Source organism: Loxodonta africana, chromosome 22, assembly GCF_030014295.1.
Source record: "Loxodonta africana isolate mLoxAfr1 chromosome 22, mLoxAfr1.hap2, whole genome shotgun sequence".
NCBI lineage: Eukaryota > Metazoa > Chordata > Mammalia > Proboscidea > Elephantidae > Loxodonta > Loxodonta africana.
The window spans coordinates 61,418,744-61,445,634 of NC_087363.1; the positions used below are offsets into that span (position 1 = coordinate 61,418,744).

The 26,891-nt window shown below is 43.3% G+C and overlaps 1 protein-coding gene across 1 annotated transcript in view; it reads left to right on the top strand.

Annotated features, from left to right (window-relative positions):
• Window positions 1-26,891, top strand: part of LOC100665792 (uncharacterized) — a 181,615-nt gene that overhangs the window by 40,500 nt on the left and 114,224 nt on the right. The window contains exon 4 of the mRNA XM_003410001.3: window positions 12,832-13,070. Within this exon, the coding sequence (XP_003410049.2) occupies window positions 12,832-13,070 (239 nt within the window). The remainder of the gene's footprint in view (window positions 1-12,831; window positions 13,071-26,891) is intronic.

Consider the following 26,891-nt stretch of genomic DNA (forward strand, 5'->3'; position numbering starts at 1 on the left):
ATCTTAGTGAGTGGTGCTCACTGTTTGGTGTTTGGCCAGAATCCGCCCTGTTGTATTGTGGCAAAAATGCTTCTGAGTTTGTCAGGAAATGAGTCCAAGTGGATGCAGAGACAAAAATCCATTTTTGTGTGTTTTGGTTGGATTCTGAATTCCTTCATGGAGATCAGCGAAAGTAGTTTAATTTCATGTGTTATGTCCTGGCCCTGGTAACATTTTCGCTGAAACGTTTTAGAAGAGTTCTGATGTAAAGTGCGATTGTTTTCCTTCTGTTTTGAAAAATGGAAGCTTAAGCTCTCAAGGTCTTTATAATTCTTGCATGTTTGGCCCTAATTTGGAAGATGACGTTAGCCTTTAATAAACCTACAGCAAACCAGTCACTGTTTCCCACCAACTTTTCAGAGATGAAGCCGAGTTTATTTAAGGATTAATAGAAAACACTCGTGGCTCGATCCCAGGGTCTACTAACAAATCCAGTCCACTTGTCTACACAGATTCAGGCAGAGAGTGAATTTTTATCTTCACGTTGATGACCATAGTAGAGCTGCCATAACAAGTACCATAAACGAGATGTCTTATAAGAACAAAAATTTATTGTCTTACAAGTGCTGGAGGTTGAGTCCAAGATCAGGAAGCTGCTGGGCTGATTTCTTCTCAGGGCTCTGAGGGAGAATCTGTTAACACGTGTCTCTCCCAGCTTGTGGTGACTCCTGGCTTTCCTTGGTGGTGTTCTTTGTCACTCCAATCTCTGCCTTCATCGTCACATGGCCATCTTGCCTCTGTGTCTCTTTCTCTTTGGTAAGATTTGATTACGACCCACCCGACTCCAGTATGATCTCATGGTAACTAACTTGTCACATCTGCGAAGACTGTTTCCAGATGATGTCCCATTCACAGACCAGGAGTTAGAACTTCAGCTTATCTTTTTGGGGGACACAATTCAATCCATAACCATGCCCAATGTCTTGAATCCCTGAAGAAAGATGGATTTATCGTCAGCCTATTTACTAAAACATGAAAAGAAACAAATACTCTTTTACCCGTTGCAGTTGAGTCTGTCCCGACTCATAGTAACTCCGTGTGACAGCAGAATTGCCCCATCAGGTTTTCTAGGCCGCAGTCTTTTCTCTGAAGCAGACCGTCACATCTTTTCTCTGAGGGAGTGGCTGGCGGGTTTGAACTGGTGACCTCTTGGTTAGCAGCTGATTGCTAACCATTGTGTAATGAGGGCTCCTTTAGAAATATTTTTTACAAGGATTGAAGCAGTAAGTACCTTGGTGCCCAGAGAGCCTGGATTTGAATCTTGGCCTTGGCTACTTACTAGTTCAGTGGTCTTTGGCAAGTCACTTAAATTCTAAATCACTTTAGTATTTAAGCCCTATAAGTGAATCTTCAATATTTTATTATGACACAATTTCCAACTTTCTGAAAGGTTGAAAGGAGAGTACAAAGGACTCCAGTATACCCTTTACCCTGATTCACCCACTGCTTACATTTTACCCCATTTGTGTTTCTTTCATTCATTTATCTACTCATTGACTCATCATTTACCTCCTCTCTCTCTTTCTGTCTTCTATTTTTTTTTTCCTTCAACCATATGAAAGTAAGTTGGAGACATTTGCCTTTTCACTCCTAAATATTTCAGGCTGTATTTTTTAATAACAGAGTCATTCTCTTCAAAACTTAAGTATGATTATGGAACTGAAGAAATTTCCCATTGATTCAACACTATAATACACTATTTTTTTTTTATGGAGTCTAGATTCAGATTTTGTAAATCGTTCTAGTAAAGTCCTTAATAGCTACGTGTGTGTGTGTGTGTGTGTGTGTTCAGTTCATTTTGAGAACGACTGTGTGTCTGTTTGTGTCGTTTTTCTGATCCAGGCTCACAGTTGCGTTTAGTTGCCATGTCTCTCTCCTTCATTTGGAACAATTCCTCAGACTCCCTTTGTCATGGTGACCTTGACTCTGGTGACCTTGACCCTTTTTAAGAGTGCAGAGCCATTGCATTGCAGAATGCCCCTCAAAGTTGGGGCCGTTTGATTTTTTTTTCCCACACGATTACCGTAGGTCTAGGTTTAAAATCATGATGTCTTCTGATTTTAAAAGGAATGGTAATATCCAACATTTCAGATTTTCTGGAAGGACAAAGATGGTAAATGGGGCAAAATTGGGGGGGGGGAGGGCTTATCTACACCAAGTAAATAACTATTTTCTGGATTGCAACCAATGTCACAAAACAACTTGTGTGTACATTTTCGAATGAGAAACTAATTTGCACTGTAAATTTCCCCCAAACCACAATAAAATATTAATACTTAAAAAAAACCTATATTCTGAAAGACTTGATTCTCTTAGGGAATTCACCCCACTAGTCAGGAAGGCAGGCAGATCAAGAGCAAAGAAAAGAGCATCACTGCTCTCTCTTGATGAGAAATCAGGGGTAGGCAGCATTCGTTCTTGTGTAACATGGGTATAAATTAAACATCTGAAGAATGGTCTCCTCTGCCTGGGAGCCTCAGAGTTTCTTCGTAGCAGGAAATGTAATCAGGCATTCTGCTCTTTTGTGGTAAAAGAATAACTGTCTCCTGTAGTACCAACACATCAGGAGAAAGACAAAAAAAGAAATATAGCCCTGCATCCAAATGCTAAGATGTTTTACTTAATTCTTTAAATCCATTTTTTAAAAAGGATTTTTTAGTTTAGATGCAGGCAATGTGTCTTCATCATTGAAAACATCGAGACTCTTTAGAAACAAATAACTTGAAGCAGACTCATAGAAAGGAGGACTGTTTTTATAGTTGGGAAACAACAGAGAGAAATGAAATGACTGCCAGGAAACATTTTTGATGCTATGCACAAATTATTTATAGCCATGAGCAGGCTGGAGTTTAGAAGTGACAAGAAAGAGTTAATCCTTTTATAAGCCAGCGCCTAAGGTGCACTCTGGGAGAATGTGACTGAATGAGTTACTACTCAGCCTCAAATTAAACTCCTGCTTTCCTTGTCTCGCACACAGACTATTAGATTGCATTTCTTTTTACTGACGGATCCATTTTTTTTTTAATGAATTGAGAAAAGAATCCCTGGTGGTTCCTTTTGTGTGAAGAAAACAAGATAAATATTAGCCAGGAAAGGTCATTCTGGTTTCCGATATGCAGGGTGTTCGTTATGATAGGTTCTGATAAATTATACTGTGGATTTCTTTCCAGTAGCAGAAGGTCATGTTGTGCCCTTGGGTGGACGTCAGGACAAACATACTTAATAAAGTTGGAGGATCTGGGAGATGAACATTTTCAAGTCATTTTTTTCAAGCCACTTATATTTACAAAGTTATTCAAAACCATTTCCCTCTTGTGGTGCCAGTCACTCCTGAATGTTCTTTCCTGAATCCCCAAAGGGGTGGGTCATCCAGTCCGTCACCCCACGCGTTCTCTGGGCAAACTTGTGTGATGACCTTCAGGGGCATCCAAAAAAAGAGAAAAATCTCCGTAGTGCTTGGTGGTGGATTTGTAATGGCTTTAAGAGGATTCTAAAGTAATTAGGCTGCCTTTCCAGGGTTGTTTTTGCATCATATTTGGAACCTGAAGTTTTTAAATGCAGGTCATTTTTTCTTTCTGGTTGCCACCACGGGAGGGAAGTACAGTATTTTTTTAAAGTACAGCATTTATTTAACTTAGCAACATTTAAGATAATGTAGTTTTGCTTTCTAGTTTTCTTAAGATTTCTTTGGTTTGGGAGTACTTGAGTCCTTCTTTTAAAAATGTTTTCACTAAGTGTCGTCATTGTTAGGTGCCATCGAGTCGGTTCCGACCCATAGCGACACTTTGTACAACAGAACGAAACACTGCCTGGTCCTGTGCCGTCCTCACAGTCATTGTTATGCTTGAGCCCATTGTTGCAGCCACTCTATCAATCTGTCTCGTTGATGGATCTCCTGAGTAGAAAAGTCCTTTGAGGTCTGTGCATTGAGGGACAGTATTCAATGCCAACTACAGTATTAACAAGTGTTTTTTTTTTTTTTTTTTTTTAATATTTTGGCACCGTGTGTTATATTAGAAGTCCCTGAGGGGCAGAAATGGTTCAGTGCTCAGCTGCTAACTGAAAGGAGGGAGATTCGAGTCCACCCAGAGATGCCTCGAAAGAAAGACCTGGCAATCTACTTCCGAAAAATCAGCCATTGAAAACCCTGTGAAGCACAGTTCTGCTCTGACGCACATGGGGTCAGCATGAGTTGGAACTGACTTTACAGCGACTGGTTTGGTATTTTGGTGTATTGTGTTGGAAAGACTTTTCTGTTCTGCTTGCCATTAACATTTTCCACAAAGCAACCTTGCAGGTTGTGTACCATCATCTTCAGGTTTATACCACTCAAGGCTAGGATTTCAGGGATTCACACTGGCTCTGCCGCTGTTCTGTGAGCTTGGACAAGTCGCTTAACTTCCTGGGAATGAATCATCTCCAATTTCCTTTTTTTCATTCCTGATTATAAGTGGGAGAGTGAATTTATGCACGTTCAGTGGTTTGGGGCCCTCTACCAATTTTTGGAAAACGCTGGTGGTGTAGTGGTTAAGTGCTACGGCTGCTAACCAAAGGGTTGGCAGTTCAAATCCACCAGCTGCTCCTTGGAAACTCTGTGGGGCAGTTCTACTCTGTCCTATAGGGTCGCTATAAGTCAGAATTGACTCGACAGTACTGGGTTTGGTTTGGTTTGGATCAATTTTTGAGGAGTGCCTGGGTTGTGCACATGGTTAAGTACTTGGCTGATTAACTGAAGGGTTGGTGGTTTGAACCCACCCAGAGGTGCCTTGGAAGAAAGGCCTGGTGATCTGCGTCTGAAAGATCACAGCTATGAAAGCCTTATGGAGTGCAGTTCTACAGTGCAACACATGGGGTCGCTATGAGTCGGAATCAAAATTTTGAATGTCCTTGCTGCTGAGAGAACTTCTGCCACTGCACAGCTACACCTTGTTAACTAATATGGGGCGGGTTAATGAGTGCAGAATTCTGTATCATTTTTTCTCAGGACGTGTTTAATGTGAATGTGTTTGGCTATCTACCGCTTGCCTGAAACGGCAGGTGTTGTTGTAAAACCATTATTTTGCTACTGCAGATCTGTTTCATTTCAACATTAAAAATGCTAACTGCTGCCTCTCTTTCTTTGCTGTTAAAATAGGTCTTCCAAACTAATTTTTTGGAAGCACAGAAATGTTCGGTCCTGGTTACAAATGGGAGTTTGGAGTAAGTCAGAAATATATCCTGGAATAATTGTGTTTGACTGGAACCAAATCTGCTGAAGTCCCCAAGGTAAGATGATTTTAACGCACACTTAGAGATACGATATCTTTACAAAATACAAATAATTTTGCTAAACTGAATATTCTAGAGTTGATGATCCTTTATAAAAACCTTCTTTTAAATAGATTTTTTTTTTTTTTGGAATTTGGGGATCATAAGTTTTTTAATTTTAGCTTCTATCTTTGAAATTATTTGTTTGCAAAGTAGTGCTTTGGCTGCTCACTAGTGGAAAACGTGAGGGAGAAGGCAAGATTTAAAAAAATTTTTTTTTATTGTACTTTAGATGAAGGTCTACAGAACAAATTAGTTTCTCATTAAACAGTACACACACTGTTCTATGACATTGGTTAACAACCCCATGGCATGACAACACTCTCCCTTCTTGACCTTGGGTTCCCTTTTACCATCTTTCGTCTTGTCTCCTGCCCTCCAGTCCCTGCCCCCGGCTCGTGGGCCACTTTAGTCTTGTTTTGTTTTATGGGTCTGTCTAATTTTTGGCTGAAGGGTGAACCTCGGTAGTGACTTCATTGAGCCAAAAGGGTATCCAGGGGCCATACTCAGGGTTTTTCCAGTCTCTATCAGACCAGTAAGTCTGGTGTTTTTTGGTGGGTTAGAATTTTGTTCTACATTTTTCTCCAGCTCTGTCTGGGACCCTCTATTGTGATCCCTGTCAGAGCAGTCGGTGGTAGCCAGGCACCATCTAGTTGTATTGGACTCAGTCTGGTGGAGGCTGTGGTAGATGTGGTCTTTTAGTCCTTTGGACTAATCTTTCCCTTGTATCTTTAGTTTTCTTCATTCTCCCTTGCTCCTGAGGGGGTGAGACCAATGGAGTATCCTAGATGGCTACTCACAGGCTTTTAAAACCCCAGACGCTACTCACCAAAGTAGAATGTAGAACATTTTCTTTATAAACTATGTTATGCCAAATGAGCTAGTTATTCCCTGGGACCGTGATCCCCACAGCCCTCAGCCCAGCAATTCGGTCCCTCAGGGAGTTTGGATGTGTCAGTGGAGCTTTCCACGGCCTAAAGGCAAGGTTTTTAAGTTGAATCAATTTTGTTTAACTTTTGTACAAAAATGTTCAGTACAGAAGAAATCGAAGTTGAAGTATCACAGAAGATGTTGTTGTCGGGTGCCGTTGAGTCAATTCTGAATCGTAGTGACCCCGTGTAACAAACTAGAACTGCCCTGTAGGGTTTTCTTGGCTGTGATCTTTATGGACCCCCCACACGTCTGTCTGTTTGTTGTACTGTGGGGGATTGCGTGTTGCTGTGGTGCTGGAAGCTATGCCAGCGGTATTCAGATGCCAGCAGGGTCACCCATGGCAAACAGGCCCTCTTTATGGAGGACCCTAGGGTACATAGGGTTGCTATGAGTTGGAACCTATTCGACGGCACCTAACAACAACATCTATGGAAGCAGATTGCCAGGTCTTTTTCATGCAGAACCACTGGGTGGGTTCAAACCGCCAACCTTTCAGTTAGCAGCTGAGCGCTTAGCCATTTGTGCCACCAAAGCTCCTTATAGAAGATGTAGTAGGTAAGAAATCCTATTACTGGGGGTCTGGATTATTGAAGGAAATAAAGCGTTATTGCTGAATAACTGCCCTGCCTCCCTACGTGCCCCCACCCCCAGGCGTTTCTCTAGGGAATCATAGCTGTTAAGTAAATCCTTGCTCCAGGGTCTGCGAACTTGTTGCCCCTCACCCAGGAACCTGATATGTAGGATTGTCCTTGTAAGAAGGTGGCTCAGGGATTATCGCCCCTGAGACTTCGATTTAAGGTTTGTTGTGATCCATCCAGGAAAGCAGAAACCATTCTGACAGTTTGAAACAGAGGGAACTGAATTCAGGGGGCTGGTTACATATGTGATAGGAGAGTCCGAGAAGCCAGCAGAAGGTACAGAGGCCACCTAGGGCTGAGGAACAGCAGGCAGCCACCACCATCTGGGATGGTGAGAGAAAGGAAGTGTAGTTTGCCATAGCCTAGGGACCAGGTGGGACTGGAACCACAGCAGCCGCTCCTGGCAGGAACTGGAGTCATGGAGGAGAAATGGCCACTCCATAGATCCTGCCCGAGACAGAGAAGGCTGGGGAGAAGTACCTTGGCCTGTCCCTCCTTCCCACTCTGCTAGTCTTTAGCCAGTCCCTCCCATTGGCCAAACCTAGCTAGGGGGCAGCTGACCACAGGAGCCTAGGAAATGCAGCCTGCAGGGGTCACCTCCTGCCCCTTGTGACACAGAACAGAGCGGGGGAATGGGGAACAAGAATCTGAGGGCAAATCAGGTCCAGACTGGCATAGGGTTCATATTTGAAACCTCTTCCTAGGACATTTTAACAAACATGGCATGGTCTTCTTATACCTCAGAGGATGGGTCTTCCCTTCCCTCTCACAGCCCAGAGAATAAATTATAAACATGGCATGGAGTCTCTAATTTAAGGTGGACAGTAGTGGATGCTGTGATGCGCTCCCAGTATTCTCATTCAGGGATGAAAGTTTTATTCCTTCAGCTGTCAGGAGTGCCCGCAATTCAGAGAGCCAACTTGCCCAAGATGACTGCTCTTTCTAGGGGCAGCTCACATCCAATGACTGATAAGCATGGAAGTATAAAGGCCTGGCCGCTCATCCCAACTCGGGACCACTCAGAAGGGTCATCCAGCTTTGGAACCCTCCATAGTATTGTCTGATGCCTTTTATGAGACTGTTTTCCAGCTCTGCTCTTCCCTCTGCCTTGCCGTTTTCCTTTCCCTCACTCACCCCATTGCCTCTTCTACCCCCCTTTCCTTTTCCTTCTTGCCCTCCCCTCCCACAGTTGATGATCCCAAGAACACTCCCTAATAAACCTCTTGCTTGTCAATCTCGATGGCAGAGTCTGCTTCTTAGGGAACCCAATCGTTGTGACACAGACCATCCCCAACATGCTCTCCAAATTTGGTGATACCCATCTAACCCAAACCCAGTGCTGTCGAGTTGATTCCAACTCATAGCGACCCTATAGGACAGAGTAAAACTGCCCCATAGAGTTTCCAAGGAGCGCCTGGCGGATTTGAACCGCCAACCTCTTGGTTAGCAGCTGTAGCACTTAACCACTACACCACCAGGGTTTCCACCCATCTAACAAGTTTGGGTGATACAGGGAACTGGTAAACAGAAACTGAATTTCATTCGTAGGTTAGGTGGAAGGATTGTAGCTCACCTGAAGGGCAGGTTCTGATTTAGGAGACTGAAAATTGTGTGGGCCATTGTGGTTGGAGGGGAGTCAATCCACCAAGCATTAGACAGTGTTCGTTAAGGATATTCAGTAGAGTAGAAGAGTTAAGCCAGTAGAAGACCTGGGCATCTTGAAATTTAATTAAAAGCAAGAAGATGGATTTTAGAACCTGGTTGAGTCAGTTGGTTTCAATAAGGAAAGGGAGCAACCTATACTGGAGGTTCTCAGAACTGTTGTTTACATCTGAAAGAGCAGACTGTGGACACATGGATTGAACAGGGAGATCTTGGCGCTCAGGTCTCTCTGAAAACTTGAGCAACAAGAGCTGAAGAAATAGTGCAACAAGGGAGAGTGTGCTGATGTAAATCTCGAGATTAACCAGCATCTGTGAACAGTTGGAGGAGCCCTGGTTGCACAATGGTTAAGCACTTGGCTGTTAACCAAAAGGTCAGTGGTTTGAATCCACCAGCCGCTCTGTGGGAGAAAAGACCTGGTAATTGACTCCCTAAAGATTTCAGCCTAGGAAACCCTATGGGGCAGTTCTTCTCTGTCCTGTAGGGCCACTCTGAGTTGGAATTGACTCGAGGGTACCTAACAACAGTGACGACATAAATTCCTGAAGTCTCGGTGTTACAAAGGGTTAAGGCATTCAGCTGCTAACTGAAAGTGTGGAGGTTCGAGCCTACTCAGAAGCACCTCAGAAGACAGGCACGGCAATCTACTTCTGAATAATGAGCCACTGAAAACCCTGTGGGGTACAGTTAGACTCTGACACACAGGGGATCTCCATGAATTGGCGTCAACTCGATGGAGATTGGTTTTTATAAACATAAATATGCGGATTGAGTATCCAGTTGGACCTTTGTGAACCAAATATGTGAATAAACTTTTGTGAATGGATCATTTGCCCATTTGTGGTAGGCAGAATTCTAAAATGGCTCCCAAGATTTCCACTCCCTGTTATAAAAAAAAAAAAAATGTTTTTTTTTTTTTAAAGCCCTGTATAATTCCTTCCTTTTGAGTGTGGGCAGAATTGTGAATAAGATGGTGTTCACCTCATGATTAGGTTATGATTATGTGATAGATACGAAGAGATTTTGCAGATATAATTAAGGCCCCAAATCAGTTGAATTTGAGTTAATCAAAAGGGAGACTGTCCTTGGTGGACCTGATATAAATAGTTGAACCCTTAGAAGGGACGAGCCCTTCCTGGAGGAAGAGATCTGAACCATGAGAGGGCCTGTAGAGAGACCACATGGCAGAGACCTGGTAGCAGCCTGTAGGAGCTGGTCAAGAGTTAGCAAGAAAGCAGGGACCTCCCTCTTACAGCAGTAAGGAACTGAACATTGCCAGCATCCTGAGGGAACGTGGGAGCAGGTCTTTCCCAAGCTCAACTTGCAGATGAGGTCTCAGCCTTGTGACTCCCGGAGCAGAGGACCCAGCTAGAATGTGCCAGACCCCTGACTTACAGAAACTGTGAGATTATGTATGTGTGGTTTTAAGCTGCTAAATTTGTGGCAATTGGTTATGCAGCAATAGAAATTGAAATAGCATTGAAATTTTCCCTTTCAGGGGCACTAATAGCTACAAACTAGAAGCCAGAGCACCTAATCCAGTTTGCGGATGTGTTTTGTTTGGTCTGTACTGTGTTTTTAAAGCAAATTAAATTAGTTGCCAACATATAAAATGTACAGACTGCTTATCATAATTCAGCTCCTTTAGAAAAACCATCATTCTTGGCATCCCTGGCTCTCATTTCTGCAGGACAGTATTTGGCTGAGTGGTCGCAGCTGCCCCTGGGCAGGTCGCCATGGTCTCCACCACTTGCCAGTGCTTTAGTGTAGCCAGGCTACTCAATCACTTGGTAGGCATTGGAGATTTTGACTCTTGGGTAAGAGGCATGGTAAGCCTTTGTAGCAATCAGATAGATTGATAACTGAGAGTAAGGTTAGTAACTGAAATTTTAAAACATTTTTTTTTTTTTAGAAAACAGGATTTTGTGGTGCACACCGTTAATAAGCTCAGCTACTAACTGAAAGGTTGGAGATTCGAGTCCACCTAGAGACACCTTGGAAGAAAGACCTGGCAGTCTACTTCCGAAAACTCAGCCTTTGAAAACCCTAGGGAGCACAGCTCTAATCTGACATAGATGAGGTCACCAGGAGTAAGAATTGACTTGATGGCAACTGGTGTTTGGTTTGGTGCTTTTCCTAAAAATTAGAGGGGAAAAATTGATTATAAAATTAAACAGTAGCACCTCAAACTGACGTAAGGCCCACGTACTATTTTCTTTGTCGTTGTTTGGACTGCTTTTAGGGTTCCTATTTCCTGGATGTGAGTGTGCTGAGGTGGGGGAGATAGAAAGCTTAGTCTGAGAAATTAAAATACATACAGTTCCTTCCAAAGCAGAGAGACCTGCAGTTTCTGGCTCAGTTTAGAAGGCTGAGAACTCCTGAGGTGAACAGCCGAAAGAAATCAACACTTTGTGTTACTTTGAACAGCGAGTCCTTTAAAGATGATGGTAAAACCTTGTCTTGGCCTGGCTGCTGCAAAGGCAGTTGTTGCTGTGTGCCATCGAGTCGATTCTGACTATAGCGACCTTATAGGACAGAGTAGTATTGCCTCATAGGGTTTCCAAGGCTGTAATCTTTACAGAAGTGGACTGCCACATCTTCCTCCCGTGGAGTGGCTAGTGGGTTCGAACCGCCAACCATTCGGTTAGTAGTCAAGCGCTTTACCCACTGTACCACCAGGGCTTCTGCTGAAAGGCAGAATGTGTCTCAAATCAATGAACAGTATGACACCTTTTCAACAAAATCTGTTGGACTAAATTGTGAGAGGCCGAGAAAGAGGGCTGGTGACAGGGTGTGCACCTGGGGTGTGATGTGGGTGCCTGGGTCCCCTGGGGGTGCAATGCGCTTTCCATAAGCGAGTAATTGGTTTTCTAATAGAGGTGGTGCGGGGTCTGCTGGCAGCCATGGGCTGCTAGAGGTGTTTCCTTAGAAGACTTCCTCAGGATCAAAACCTCCATTGCTACCCAAACAAGAATCCAACCCCTTATACTGTGTCTTTGTGGCCTTCCCAGGAGGGTTTATACATTTTATATACATATAAAAGAGGTCTCTTTTGAACCAGTGTGGCCATTGATACCATGAGGCCTGTGCCAGGCAGAACTTAAATATCACGGGAGTTTCAAATGCCAAGTGCTCTGAGTTTAATTTTTTTTTTTTTATTGAGAATATATGTAAGAAGGCGTACTCCACCGCAGTAATTTCTGCATACACAGTTCAGTGACACTGATTACGTTCTTCACGTTGTGCCAGCAGTCTTACCCTTCTCCAGATCATTCCACTGCCGTGAACGTGAACTTAATACCCCCTAAGCAGAAATTCCCTTTTTCCCCCCTCCCTCTCACCCCTGGTCATCACTAATAAGCTTTGGTTGTATATATTCACTTATTTCGTATAAGTGAGATCCCAAGTGCCCTGGTTTTTGGTTGAAAAAGTTAATTAAAAATAAAAGAGCAAACAAGAAAAAGTTAATCAAGTGTTATAGAATTTACCTATAATGCCAAAAAATACGGAAAATTAGGGAGAAGATGCAGGTTTTCTGGTTTTGGTTTTAAATAGGCCACAAAACCAAGTTTGTAAATGGAGTTTCTCCTTGGCGCAGTGCTTTAGTGCCGTTCGTCCCTGTGAAGTTACATTTATTTTATACTCACCTGTAACAAAAACAGCATCCAAACCAGTCCTCACGTCAGCTCTGACTCACGGCGACTCCATGTGTGTCAGAGTGGAGCTGTGCTCCATAGGGCTTTCAATGGCGATCTCTAGGCCTTTCTTCCAAGGCACTGCTGCGTTGACTCGAATCTCCAACTTCTTGGTTAACAGCCGAATGCATTATCTGTTTGCACTACTTGCGGACTCCATATTCACCTGTACTTCCCCATAATGCCTCACTGAACTTTGAGATTTGTTTCATAAAATCTGAGCCCAGTTTTCCAGACCGGAAGGTCTTTATATACAGTCCAAGAAACCAGGAGGAAGCTCTGGGGCCTGCGTTATAACATTTCCATAGCTCCTTTCAGATGCAGCAGCCATACATATTTTATTTAACTCCAGCTCGAAGTGTGTAGCTTTTTAATATCATTATATAAAATAGAATACAAGCCTCAGGCCTATGAGGGCAACTTGAACACACCTTGGGGATTCATAAATAGACTTCTCACAGAGGCATGGTGCTAACTTGGAAAACTCTTAATTATAAAAGGTGTTTATTGAAAATTGAGTTAATGCACAGTGCAAATAAGGTTTGATTGGCCCTCAGTTTTGTTGGGGGAGAAGCAGTCCCTGGCGAGCCTCTCCCCTGCTTTCTGCCCCTTCCCAGGGCCACATCTGCAGGAGCCTGGTCTCCCTGCGCCCTCACTGACCTGTCCTGCTTTCTCCCCAGGATGAGAGTCTGTGCTAAGTCAGTGTGGCTGTCACATGGGCTCTTCCTGGCCTACGTGTTGATGGTGTGCTGCAAGCTGCTGTCCGCCTCGAGCCAGCACCTCCGGGGACACGCAGGTAAGCCCTTTCAGCTCATTCAGTGGTGCTGAGATCTATTAATACAACCCTTTCAATGATCAGAGTCCACGTTTTAGACACAGGTAATTGACAAGAGCTTTTGACGGTGTGTAAATAACCAGAGGCCATGATGAAAAACAGCAGAGTGAGACAGTTTAAGGGATTGGTGCTTAAAGAAGGTTGCTCTGAACACCTTTTGAAGATCTCCAGGCTTTTTGTTTTTGCCTTTTCCTGGGTACACTCCTATTTTTGTGATGCTTTTTCTCAAAGAATCCTGGAAAGCCAGCAACACTTTATTTGTATATATACTCTTGTATCTTCCTTTGGAGGTAGGACATATTTATTGGTAAGCTTAATACTTACAGGGCTATGGTGAAGGGAACTTCCAGGTTATTTAAGACCCTTTTGAAATGTGTGGAGAAAAGATGCTGAACGATTTAAAAGAAAGGAAGAGAGAACTAGAGAATGAAAGCAAAGAAGACAGTATGGGAAGAAGGAAGGAAAGAACTAAGAAAAAGCAGTGGTAACTTTTGCGTGGGCCCTAAAATGGAGTATGCCTAAAGCTTTAGAGGCAGATCCGATAAGTTGCTTTTTTCTAAAGAAAGATAACCATTGTTAGCTCACGGTCTGTGTGTGTGTTTCACGCCTCCTTTCCTTGTTACATCTACATTTAAAGTGACACAAGCTTGAAGACTCCCCAGTGAATTGTGTTTTCCTGACTAATTCATATTTGTCACTGGACTCCCTGCCAAGCAATTAATTTACCATCTCTGCTGCTGTAATCTGAGGTGTGGCGGTGCCAGAAATGCTTTGACTCCTCGGTGAAAGAGTGGACTTGAACCCCGAGCCATGTACATGTCAAAATTATAAATTTTCTCTCCAAAGAGGCTTGTGTAGCTCTCCTTAACCTCAGATATATAGTATGTGGTGTTTTCTACTCCATTACTTTGATATTTTAAGGTTAGGCATAATTTTAGGCTCAAGATAACATTTTAAATCTCTCACAACTCAATTTTCCCTCCCCAAGCGACATTTTGATGAAGACGAGAAAAATAATGATTGACATTTAACAAATCAGCATAAAATCAATATCCTTTGGCTGCTGCGAAGTGCTCACAGCTAGTTGGTTATTGTGCTGTGTATCTCCTGGTGAGTTCGTCCGCCAAGAGAGAGTCTGAAGTCATTAGTCTTAGCTGTTTAATACACATCTCTTTCCTCGGGTGGAGGTTAAGATTCAGGCTAGTAAACAGGCAAAGAGTTTCAGAGCGATGGGCTATCAACAGCAGATTTCTAGACCCCAAAGAACTAGGCTGGAGGGACTGTGTTGAAAAGTGATTAAAAATTGAAGGAAACCTACGATGTGACCAGACCTTCCGTTTTTACCTGTGTGGCACTCCTCATTTCATAGCTTAACCCTTTGAGTCTGGAAAATATACAACTGGAGAGATAAATGTAATTTAAGACTAGAATTTCATACATAAGAAATGAGGACCACATCTTCCATAAAGCAGAGACTCGACAGCTACATGGATGGTGAGAGGTCAGGGCAAATCATCTTAATGTGATTAAATTATTAGAATTTCTAGATGACTTTATTTGGATTCTTTGCGCAAGCCCTCTGGTTTCTGGTTTCTCTTTGGCTGCGTGCTTTCCTTTTTTTTTGGATTTTAGTCCTTGTCCGTATTTTAATAGCCACCAAACATCTCAGTACTGTTTCCTGCCTATAGGGGGCCCTGTTCTCTAATGCAGGCTGCATGCCACCTGGAGAACGATATTCACAAATCTTGTTGTATGCTGTCTAGTCAATTCTGACTTGTAGCAATCGTATAGGACAGAGTAGAACTGTCGCATAGGGTTTCCTAGGCTGTAACCTTTATGGGAACAGGTTGCCAGGTCTTTTCTCCCATGGAGTCGCTGGTGGGTTCGAACCACCGACCTTTTGGTTAGCAGCCGAGTGCTTTACCCACTGCGCCATAAGGGCTCTTTATCACAAAAGTGCTCTTGCCTGACAGCAAGGACCTCCACGATCGGCCTTTTTGGCCTTCTGCGGTAGAGTGTTTGAAGTGAGGGCCTTGGAATCCTACTGTGAGATGTTTTTCCCCTGTAGGCCTCCTAAGCTGTGTTCCCTGATGCCTGAAATACATTGTTGCTGTTAGTTGCCTTGAATCATTTCTGACTCAGGGCGACCCCATGTGAGTAGAACTGTGCTCCATAAATTTCTCAAGGCTGTGCGTGACCTTTCAGAAGCAGGTTGCCAGGCCTGTCCTCTGAGATGCCCCTGGGTGAGTTTGAACTGCGAAACTTTTGGCTAGTAGTTGAGTGCTTAACTGTTTGTGCCACTCAGGGACCCCGCTGAAATATTGTTGTTGTTAGCTGCTGTTGAGTTGACCTCTGACTCATGGCGACCCTGTGTGTTAAACAGAGTAGGAACTACGCTATAGGATTTTCTAGGCTATAACCTTTATGGAAGCAGTTTGCCAGGCCTTTTTCTGCAGAGCCTCTGAGTAGGTTTGAACCACAAATTTTTAGATTAGCAGCTGATTGCGAACCACTTGTGCCACCTAGGCTCCTCAACCTGTCTCCACTGAGCCGATTCAGACTCATTGTGACCCTATAGGACAGAATACAACTGCCCTATAGGGTTTCCAAGGCAGTGATCTTTATGGAAGCAGACTGCCACGTATTTTTCCTGTGGATTCGATGGGTTCGAACTGCCCACCTTTCAGTTAGCAGCCAAGTGCTTTAACTACTGTACCACCAGGGGCTCCTTCTACCAATAGTAATAGTGTGAAAATGCCCATTTTTCATCCATTTGTCAATTTTGGGTACTGTCAATTTTAAGGAAGTCCCTGTGTGGTACAAATAGTTAACGTGTTGGGTTGCTAACTGAAAGATTGGAGGGTTGTGCCTGCCCAGAGGCACCTCAGAAGAAAGGCCTGGCCATCTATTTCTAAAGAATCAGTCATTGGAGACCCTGTGGAGCATAGTTCTACCCTGACACGCATGGGGTCGTCACGAGTTGGCACTTACTCAACAGCAGCTGATTTTTCTAACCAAGTTTAAAAATGTTTGCCGACGGGCTAGCTGGGAACACAACAGAGAGTCCCTGAGGGAGCAGGAGAACAGTGGGATGCAGACCTGAAATTCTCGTAAAAAGACTAGACTTAATGGTCCGACTGAGACTAGAGGGACCCCGGAGCTCGTGGTCCCCGGACCCTCTGTTAGCCCAAGACTGGAACCATTCCTGAAGCCAACTCTTAAGGCAGGAATTGGACTGGACTATAAGACAGAAAATGATAGTGGTGAGGAGTGAGCATCTTGGCTCAAGTAGACACGTGAGACGATGTGGGCAGCTCCTGCCTGGAGGAGAGATGAGAAGTCCGAGGGGGACAGAAGCTGGCTGAATAGACATGGGAATACAAGGTGGAGAGGAGGAGTGTGCTGTCTCATTAGGGGGAGAGCAGCTAGGAATACATAGCAAGGCATGTGTAAGTTTTTGTGTGAGAGACAGACTTGATTTGTAAACTTTTACTTAAAGCACATTTAAAAAAAAGTTTGCCGGTGGAAGCTGCTGTCCAGTTCTTTTGGCTTGCGCCTCTTATTGCGTAAAGACTATGTTAATATGTTGATGGACTACTGGTATTTGTTTTTCTTTGAACTATTTTCTCTTGGTTTCATTGATCATTTGCTCATCGATTTGTGAAAGCTCTGTGTCAGTGGAGGACTCTGGACACAGTTTTCTTTTTTTTCATGGAAAGGTATGCTTCTATCTCACAGCAGCCTGAGCACGGCAGTCCGAGGCTCCACGACTGCGAACTGGCAGGAGGGGCACACAGTTACGTGTCCATTTGACAAGGCCCCAGTTGAGAGTGAGTCTCCTCAGTTCCTGCGAACTTCCCAGCACCTACATACACAGTTTGGTTTTTAGGTTCAAACTAAAATGGTTGGCTCGAAGGTGCCCACGATGTGTTTGCTACCCAGACATATTCCCAATTCAGGAAAGAGGACACCCTGGGTCAACACTGACGGGTCTGCTAAGTTATTAAATATGTACATGGAAAATAACATTGACTTAGTAGCTTTCTTCCCATTTTTAAAGGAGGCACAGAGGTTTCATTCATGTTTTAAGCAGCCCAGTTGGCAATCATCCTGTCTGTGGTCGTAGGAGGTGGGTCACATTCAATTACTCCTGACGGTAACCGACTGGAAGATTATTCCATTGATCCTGGAGTGCTGCTTGGGCTGGCACCTGCAGTGGTAGCCAAACAGATGGGGCTTCTGTGTAACACAGGCTGGTATTGGACGTGCTCATTTGCCTGGCCCTTGTGCTGATACTCCACGATGCAGCCAGTCAGCTGCTGGATAGTCTCTTGATTCACTTCCGTCTCGCCTGACAGCCAGTCCAATTCAGAGGCCACTGACGTCCTGGGAAACCTGGGTGGAACCGGGCCTAAGACTTCAGGGTCAGATCAGCACCTGGCCCAGAACCAACAGCAGCCATTTTTACCATCCTTTCCCTTGTCCTTCCTTCTCCTCCTCCTCCCACTCACTGCCGTGTCAGTGAAGTGGCGTATTCCAGCAGGCTGGGTGCGTGTGTGTGCGTGTGTGTGGTGGGGTTGGGCATGGGCCGAAAATCTCCTCTAATAACCGGGAGGACAGGAAGGTCCATGAGCCCTGCAGTGACCATGTGAGCTTTCTTCCCCGTGTAGCTCTCAGCTGATGGAAAAGTCAGGGGTCAGACAAGTTGGGGGCTGGGCAATGAGATGCTGAGACACCCTAGTCATGTTTTCATGAGCATTCTTTGTGCAGAAAGAGATGCAAGTGAAAACACTTGAATAGTGTACCACTGCCTACAGGGGGCGTAAGTTGCAGAATTAACTGCAGGAGCCTGTGTGTTAGTGTCCAGGCAGGCTTCTGACACTGTCCCAAGGGCTTTGTGGTTAGTGCTGGTGAACTGAAAGAACTGTGGTGCTAGGAACCCCTAGATAGAGGAAACCTGTGAGAAGTCTGTGGCTTTTTGATTGTTGTATATATACAAGGAGAGATCTCACAACCCTGTCTTCACCAACCCCGCTAAGATAGAGCTTGAAGGGAAGACAGTGGGAGATGGGGTGGTAGGTGTGGATTGAAGATTTGATTTTAGTTCTGTTGTTGTAAAACAAAACAAAATAAAAACACGTAACAATCACAGGCCTCCTCCGGTCTGTCAGTTTGTTGTAGTGTGGTGGCTTGCATGCTGCTATTATGTTGGAATCTATGCCACCGGTATTTTAAATATGAGCAAGGTCACCAATGGTGGCCAGGTTTCAGCAGGGTTTTCAGACTAAGACATGCTAGGAAGAAAGGCTTGGTGATCTGTTTCCAAAAATTGGCCAATGAAAGCCTTATGGATCAGAAGAGAATATTGTCTGAGGTAGTGCTAGAAGACGAGCCCCCTAAGTTGGAAGGCACTACCCAATAGTCACAACAATGAACTCAGATATACCAATAATCGTGAAGTTGGCACAGGACTGGGTAACATTTCGTTCTGTTACACATAAGGCCTCCGTGAGCTGAAGCTGACTTGGTGGCAGCTAACAACAATACTGATCACAGGATGGGTTGTGGAAATCTTTCTTTAAGGTAAATGGCATTGAGAAACTTCCACAAGAATCAGAGTTGAGAGGTATTACCATATTTTTACACAAATAACACGTGCCTTTTATAATTGTTTGCTAATCGATCCCTCCCACCATGAGGTATTTCCAGAAGTGCTGCTATTCCAATTTTTTTTTTTTCATGTTTCTGAAAAAAAATTAGCATAGTGCACTTAGGAAAATACCTTGCAGGGAGAGGGAGAGGGCGTGGTGGACAAACAGACTTAGAAGGTGCACAATATTTGCGTAAAATATACGGTATTTAAAAGAAATATAAGACACAAACACTACCTTTGTTGTTCGTTAGATTCTACTTGATATAATGATACAGCAGAGACCACGTAGAGGACTTTTGAAGCCTCAAGCTGTAGAACAAGGGAAGAGGCCAATTGGTAGATTAGAACCTTCTAACAGGAAGCCAGAGTTTAACTCTATTATTTTGTCAACTAGCAATTTGTTCTTTTGATCCTTTTTTTCCCCTTTTGTCTGGAAGCTGCATTGTTTCTCCCACAAGAGGGCAGCAGACATATAGCAGTGTGAAGAAGCTGGCTCGATGGCAATTTAAGAACCCGGAGTCAGGTGGAATTAATCATGCAGGAATCTTTGTGAAAGTTTCACCAGTGTAGACATGAGGTTTGGACATACAGCACCCTACATCTTTGGGATTTACCCCAGGAATATTTGGACCCTTCAAAAAGCTTAAATATGAGCCTTTAAAGAGAGAATCATAGCTGCTTTTCTTATGGAGCTGAGACAGTTGGGAACTTGGGTACTACTAATTTACAAATATATTTTAGTTGTTCCCTCTCACTAGAGAGCTTTAAAAGGGACCCTGTTTGGTGGTGTTTCAACTCCACCAAAGGCTGTGGCGGTTGGGTACTCTTTAATGTATTCTGTCCAGGTATAGTGACATCTTCATGAGGGTCCTGAAAAACTGGAGTATGCCTGCAAATGAGAGAGCAGGGGGTATCGAGCTTTGAGGGTGTGGAGTCAAATATAATCCTGGTTTTGCCGTGTCCTGGCTGTGTGACCTTGTCCAGGTCATGTGACCTCTCTGAACCCACTTCATTACCTGTACAAATGAAATGATACACGTGCCTATCTTCAGGAATTAATGGGGTAACTAAATAAGAAAAAGTAGGTAAAGGAATTACACCTAGTAAATAATAAATTGTAGCTATTTTCGTATTTAAAGGTATCTACATGATAGTCTGGAAACTTTGACATTCAAGGAATGATTGAGAGTGATGGGCATGTGTAGAGAGACGTGATTTGTACCTGAAAGGTCTGAAGGTTTATTATTTACAAGAGGAAAAGGCTTGTTTTTCATCATTTTAAAAAGCTGATTTCAACCAGGAGCATCACTTGCTTTATGAAGATGAAGGTTTCAGCTCAACCTTAAGAAAGAAGGAAAGAAGGCATTTCTAACAAAGGTCATGAGTGGGGTGTTGCTGACGCCTTAAGCTGGATCTGGTATACAGGGGCCATCTCACTGACTGAGAGTCAGGTAGCTATTAAGAACTGTGAAGGGTCTGAGATTTTACTCTGTTTGTAAGCTAACAGGTTAACCTATCACAGTTTTATAGATGCTGGCAGAAGACATAAGACTCCTGGGCCAGAGACAATGGATGTTAATACTCACGCACATTATACAGCATGAGTTTAACGTTTGCTTTGGTTCTTCTTCTCTCCTTAAGTCCCACTGGGGTGACATGGAATGGTCCAGATGGATGCAGTGGGCTGGTGTCACAGCTGAGGAATTGCAAGCTTGGAGAACCTGAATGTTTTATGATGAGCTGCAAGCAAAACCTCCTTTCTACTGTGAAGGGAAACACTCTATCTTCCAAGCTTGTTCTCTTACATACATCCTTAAAAAGATAGTCTGAAACAAAATACCAGTTGGTGCCTCTGCTCACAAGATGTGCAGAAGCACAAAAGACCCAGGGAGAATTGTCTTCTAACATTAGGTACCCCCTCATGTAGTAGTATGCATCAGATCACATTAAAATAAACTGGTATTCAGACCCCATAATAAAGATGTTGAATCAGAATCTCAGGTGTGTAGAGCCCACGTACCTGTACTTTCAGCAGTTATCCTGTATCAGTCAGTTTTTACTAAGTTATGCTGCAGTAACAAATGATTCAAAAATATGAATGATTTAGAACTACAGAGCGGTCAGTGGTGGTTCCGTAGGAGAATTCGTACCTTCCATGTGGGAGACTTGGGTTCTCTTCCTGGCCAAGACACCTCGTGAGCAGCCACTGCCCATTGGCTGGTGGAGGTTTTCTTGTTGCTATGATGCTAAACGAGTTTCGGCAGAGCCTCCATACTTCAGATGGACTAGGAAGAAAGGCCTGGAAATCTACTTCCAAAAATCAGCCAGTGAAAACCCTGTGGATCACAGCAATCAGATCTGTAACCGATCGTGGGGACAGTGCAGAATCAGGCAGTGTTTTGTTTAACTGTGCATGGGGCCGCCATGAGTAGGGGACTGACTCGGTGACAGCTAACGACAAAAATATAAAGGTTCTTGTTGACACTCATTTTCACAGTGGTCCCAGTGGCTCTGCTGCATGTCCTCATTATTTTAGGACCCACGGTAACCAACATGTCTAGGACACCCTGGTCATGTGGCAGAGAGAAAAGAGCAATGGTGTCCTCATTGTGCTCAAAACACATTAAGTCCTCAATCTGCTCAAAACAGTCATGTCAGTTCTACTTCTTATTTCTTTGTCCAGAACAAGTCACCTGGCCAAACCTGACTGCAGAGGTGAAGGAGGTAAATGTACCTGCAGGGACTGAACTGGTAGACGTGGAAGTGTGTGTGTGTGTGTGTGTGTGTGCATGCACGTGTGTGAGTATATGAACTTTTCATTCAAGTGTAATATACGTACAAGAAGCCCTGGTGGCACAGCAGTTAAGTGCTTAGCTGCTAACTGAAAGGCTGGCGGTTTGAACCCACCCAGCAGCTCTGTGGGAGAAAGACCTGGTGATCTGTTCCTGTAAATATTATAACTACAAAACCATGTGGGGCAGTTCTACTCTGGCACATGGGGTCACTATGAGTCAAAAATTGACTCGATGACACACAACAACACAGTATATACACTCATGCAGCACATATTTAAACAATAATATATTCTACTGTTAGATATAATTCTGATGTCCTCAAAATTTAATAACGACTGCCTTAATGTTGGTTCTAATTAAGCTTTCTAGACAGGCATTCTTTACTTTTGTATATATCTATGTGGTTTTTGGAGCCCTGGTGGCACAGTGGTTAAGAGCTTCAGCTGCTAACCAAAAGGTTGGCTGTTTGAATCTACCAGCCGCTCCTTGGAAACCGTATGGGGCAGTCGTACACTGCCCTGTAGGGTCACTAGGAGTTGGAATGGACTCGATGGCAATGAGTTTGTTTTTTTTTTTTGGATGTAGTTATAATTTTTTAACCTAGGATCTCAATAGCGTTACAAGGAAGGTAAAATGAGGTGGAAAAGTTGAGGCTACAGAAAACTTAACACTTAATTGGAACTGAAAAAAAAAATCCTTCTAATTCAGTTTCCTCAGTTACTCTTTGTTCACTTCAGAAAAGGTACACATTAATTTGGTGATTGTTTAATTGTGACCTAATTCTGGCTGTCAGAGCTGTACTGGCTCGTGTCCGTTGGTGGAATTTTCCTGAGTCTGATTAAACTGATGCATCTGAAAGGACCTTTCTAATGATTATTTAGGGTATCACAGTCAAGTGCTGTGTTAAATAAACACAGAATCTGTTTGCACTATCTCTGCCTTTAAACAAATCCCTGGAGTGTAAGTTTCTGCTATCAATGGGGCAGTCATCTCTAATTTCTCCCATAAACTCTGCCTGTATTCTTCATCCTTCGGTATACTTAAGTTTTACTTCTTTTTTGAATTCTTGCTTCCTTAGGACAGAATTTTTTTTTCTTTTTTGTTACATAGTATGTATTGTAATCATCTTCATGACTTCTCTAGCCTTTTTTTTTTTTTAAACAGGTTCAATTAATAGAAAATATTTTATATACCTTTTGTTTTTCTGGAGCCCTGGTGGCACAGCAGCTAAGAGCTTGTCTGCTAACCAAAAGGTCGGCAGTTTGAATCCACCAGCCACTCCTTGAAAACCCTTTGGGGCAGTTCTACTCTGTTGTGTAGGGTTGTTATGAGTCAGAACTGACTCAGAGGCAATGGGCTTGAGTGTTTTTTTTTTTTTTTTTTCTGATGTTATAGGATGATGGATAGAAAAAGATGCTTTGTTCACTCTTGGACAGTTGGTATACCGTTGTTAATTTTGAGTATCTTTTTAGACTTTTTTTTCTTAAATAAAAATATGTTTTTTGCCAAAGTTTTACTATGAAAAATTTCAAAATGAAAAGGCGAAACAATTTTATAGTGAGAAAGAATTTATATACATTGTCTGTACTCATTATTTTTGTATGTTTCCTTATCATATGTCTATCTGTCCATCCGTTTATCGATACGTCTTATTTTTTCAGTGCATTTCAGAATCAATGGCAGACATCAGTACACTCGGGATTGAATGGGTGAATGGGGTTGCACTATGCACAGCATCTGGGAATCAGCTTTGCTCACTTCATGGCCATCCACGGGCAAGGTGGTGCGGCGAAGCAGCTGAGAAAATGGACCTTGGAGTCAGGTGGCTTGGGTTCAGATCCAAGTTCTGCCACTTTTTTGGCCATGTAATTTGGGCAAATTATGAAACCTTTTTGATTCTCAATCTCTTCTTCTGTAAAAGGGGTGCAATGAAAGACAGTGAAAGCAGTCCTTATAGGGTTGTAACAAGGAGTTAGTTAATGTCTGGTAACTACGAGAACTGTTTGCTTTGTGAATGCTCAATAGACGATAGTCTTTATGGTGACCTGCCTTCTCCTTTTGCATGTATTCCATTTTATAGAGATTTGGTACTGCTTAAATTTATGGAATTTTAGGTTTTCAGTTTTCTCCACTGTAAATAATAATGTAAAATATGTGTGTTGTGATTGTGTGTGTTGATGCCTTTTGTTGTTTTTAACTTTTGGTTAATTCTTTGAGGGGTAGCTGCTGCATCGTAAATTGTGCCTGTGTTTCTGTCCCCTATAATGGCTGGAATTTTGTAGGAACCTATAATGGTTGGAATTTTGTAGGAACCCTGCAGGTATTTTGACTTGATTGACCCTTTTTAGCCCTCATTTTTCGTAAGAAACCTTTTGTTTCTTTCAAAGATGAGAGTTGCATGGGGAACATAACTTCTGCCACAGGAGTTTGTGTGGGGTTTGTGGAAACTCTCAGCGATGAGGCAGCACGTGTCTGCTGCTGTCTCTGTTTTGCAGACTCAATTGAGTTTTACTTAGCAGGTGGATATTTTAGATGAATGATCTGCTTTTCTGGACTCTACACACAGATGGTAAAGGGCATAACTTTCATCAGATGCTTCAGTTCAGATCAGCATGTAAACTTTTTAGACAAATATCTTTGCTGGTTGACTGGGGCCAACTTTGTTCCCAAGGAAGAGGAAAATGGTTTTCCTGTAGTTCTTAATTTCTGACACTAGAGGGCATGCAAGGCTTAGAAGACCTAGAGAGCAAGAACCAGGCTCTTCAGTTTAATTCAGTAGAAATACAACGTGAACTGCAGGTAATTTTAAATGTTGTAGTAGCCACATTTTTTTTTTTTTTGGTTAGTAGCCACATTAGGAAAAACAAAAGAAATGGGTGAAATTTATTTTAATAATATATTTAACTTGATCCAGTAAATCCAAAATATTATCATTTTAACATGCGGCCCTAGACACATTTCAGGTTCTCAGTAGCCACACATGGCTGGAGGCTGCTGTATTAAATTAAACAGCAGGAGCTAATGTATCAGGTCTTATGTTGCTTTCCTAAAGATTGCCATTATGAGTTATTAGTAACTTCACGCGTCAGCCGTAGGGTACAATGTTCTATCTCCCTTTATTCTATTTAGTTCCTTTTATGTTTTATTTGGAGCCCTGATGGCGCAGTGGTTAAGAGCTATGGCTGCTAACCAGAAAGTCAGCAGTTCGAATCCACCAGCCACTCCTTGGAAACCCTATGGGGCAGTTCTAGTCTGTCCAGGGTAGAACTGCCGCATAGAGTTTCCAAGGCGTGCCTGGTGGATTTGAACTGCTAACCTTTTGGTTAGCAGCAGTAGCACTTAACCACTGCGCCACCAGGGTTTCAAAGTTTACTTGGCCAGTAATGGGCATTGAAGAGCCTAGGTGAAAGTTTGAACCAAAAGTTTGGTGGCCTAAACTCACCAGCGGTTCTGTGGGAGAAAGGCCTGGCAATCTGCTTCCATAAAGATTACAGCCAAGAAAACCCAACGAAACACAGTTCTGCTCTGTGTAACACAAGGTCACCGTGAGTCAGGGGCTGAGTGGACAACGGCTAACAACAACAGTGGGCATTTACCCTGGAGTGAAATCTGATGATAACAGTTTAGTATGGTTCCTTCCACGATTTCCCTGTCTTTGTCCCTCCTGCCCCACCCACCCCAGTGAACAGTCACTTCACTAATTGTGCAGATCGATCCATGTGTAGGCCGCTCCCCAGGAAGATGCTGTGCTTCATGAGCGAGAAAAAGAAAGGATGGTGGAGTAGCCTTAGAAGCCTGTGTTTTGGTAGTGATTGCAAAAGGCCTCCGTATTATGAAGCTTTCTTGATTCTCTCTCTGGGGAGCTTTTACATAAAAACACAGAGCCCCCTTCTCCTCCCCCATAGGGATGTCGCATTGGACTCTGGCAAGGTGTGTGATTTAGCATCCAGATGGGCGATTATTCACACCTGCAGCCAAAGTTGGGCACCACTGATTCAGAAGAAGAAAACCGAAAAATAAAACTGCAGTTTGACTCTCGCTCTTGTGAAGCTTCGGTTTGAACCCAAGAGTGATGAATGTCCATTTCAGTCTTCACTGTGCCGCGGTCAAGATGAGAAGAGGTATATTTCCCCCTATCAGGGTGACCTCCATCTCTACCTCTCCCAAAGCACTGCGAGAATACTTACTCATTTTGCACCGGCAAGGCCGTTCCCTGATGCTAAAAACCTCTTGTGTGCGGGATTCCATTGACCTCACTTGTACCCTACATTATTTTCCTCTGGTGCCATCTTGATGGGCTCATCATAATTTCAGCATGTAATAAGAAGGAATGGAACCGATTATATGAGGTGTTAACATTCAGCACCTTCTCATCTCCTCGGCTACAAGTTCAAGTCCCAGTGCCGCTGGCAAGGTCAGCTTTGTGAAATACCTGACAAATGATTGTGCTTCACGTCCGTTTTCGTGGGAAGGAAGGGCTGTTTCACTGACGGGGGTAAGGTGAGCTTGTGAGCAATCCCACGTTGCAGAGCAGGCCTTTCTTCCCTCCCCTTTTGAGTCATTGAGGCAGAGCAGGCAACGCCCTTTGAAGAGTTCTCTGGGTAGTTAACAGAAAGATTCTCCTTACCCTTGAGAGAAAGTTCCTCTTTCTTCTTTCAAGCCACGTACTTAAACTCATCTAAACAAAGACTACAATTTGGGGTTTAAAAAGCTCCGGGTCAATATTTCATCTGGATGTCAGCGCTAAACAAGGAAATCAGAGTCTTTATTTCCATAGAAGGACAGTAAAGTCACTGGTAAAAAGAAGCAGGAGGGGTGGAGATGGGGCAGGAAGAACAATGAGAGGCTTTGCATTTTCCTAGGGGTTGCTGGGATGCTGTAAATGTTTGAGTCCATATGGTGGTCTCAGAATAGCATGCTGGAAATAATATTACAGAAGGGATGTTTTAAAACCCATTAAAAAAGATTGATTGCATATTGCACGTAGTCTTCTCGCAATCAATAGTTAAACACATTTTAACCCTAATGCCACGTGCCTCCAATGCTTATGTTTTGAGGAATGTCTGAAATAAGAACTATAGCCAATTTAAACAGGGCCAGGAGGGCTTGATCACCACCCGCCTGTCAGTTTGTCATATTGTCGTGGCATGTGTGTTGCCTTGATGCTGGAAGCTATGCCGCTGCTATTTCAGATATCAGTGTGGTCATCCGTGGTGGACAGGTTTTGATGGAGTTTCCACAGTAACATAGACTAGGAAGAAAGGCCTGGCAATCTAGTTCCAAAAATTAGTCAATGAAAATCTCGTGGGTCACGACAGAACATTGTCCGACTCA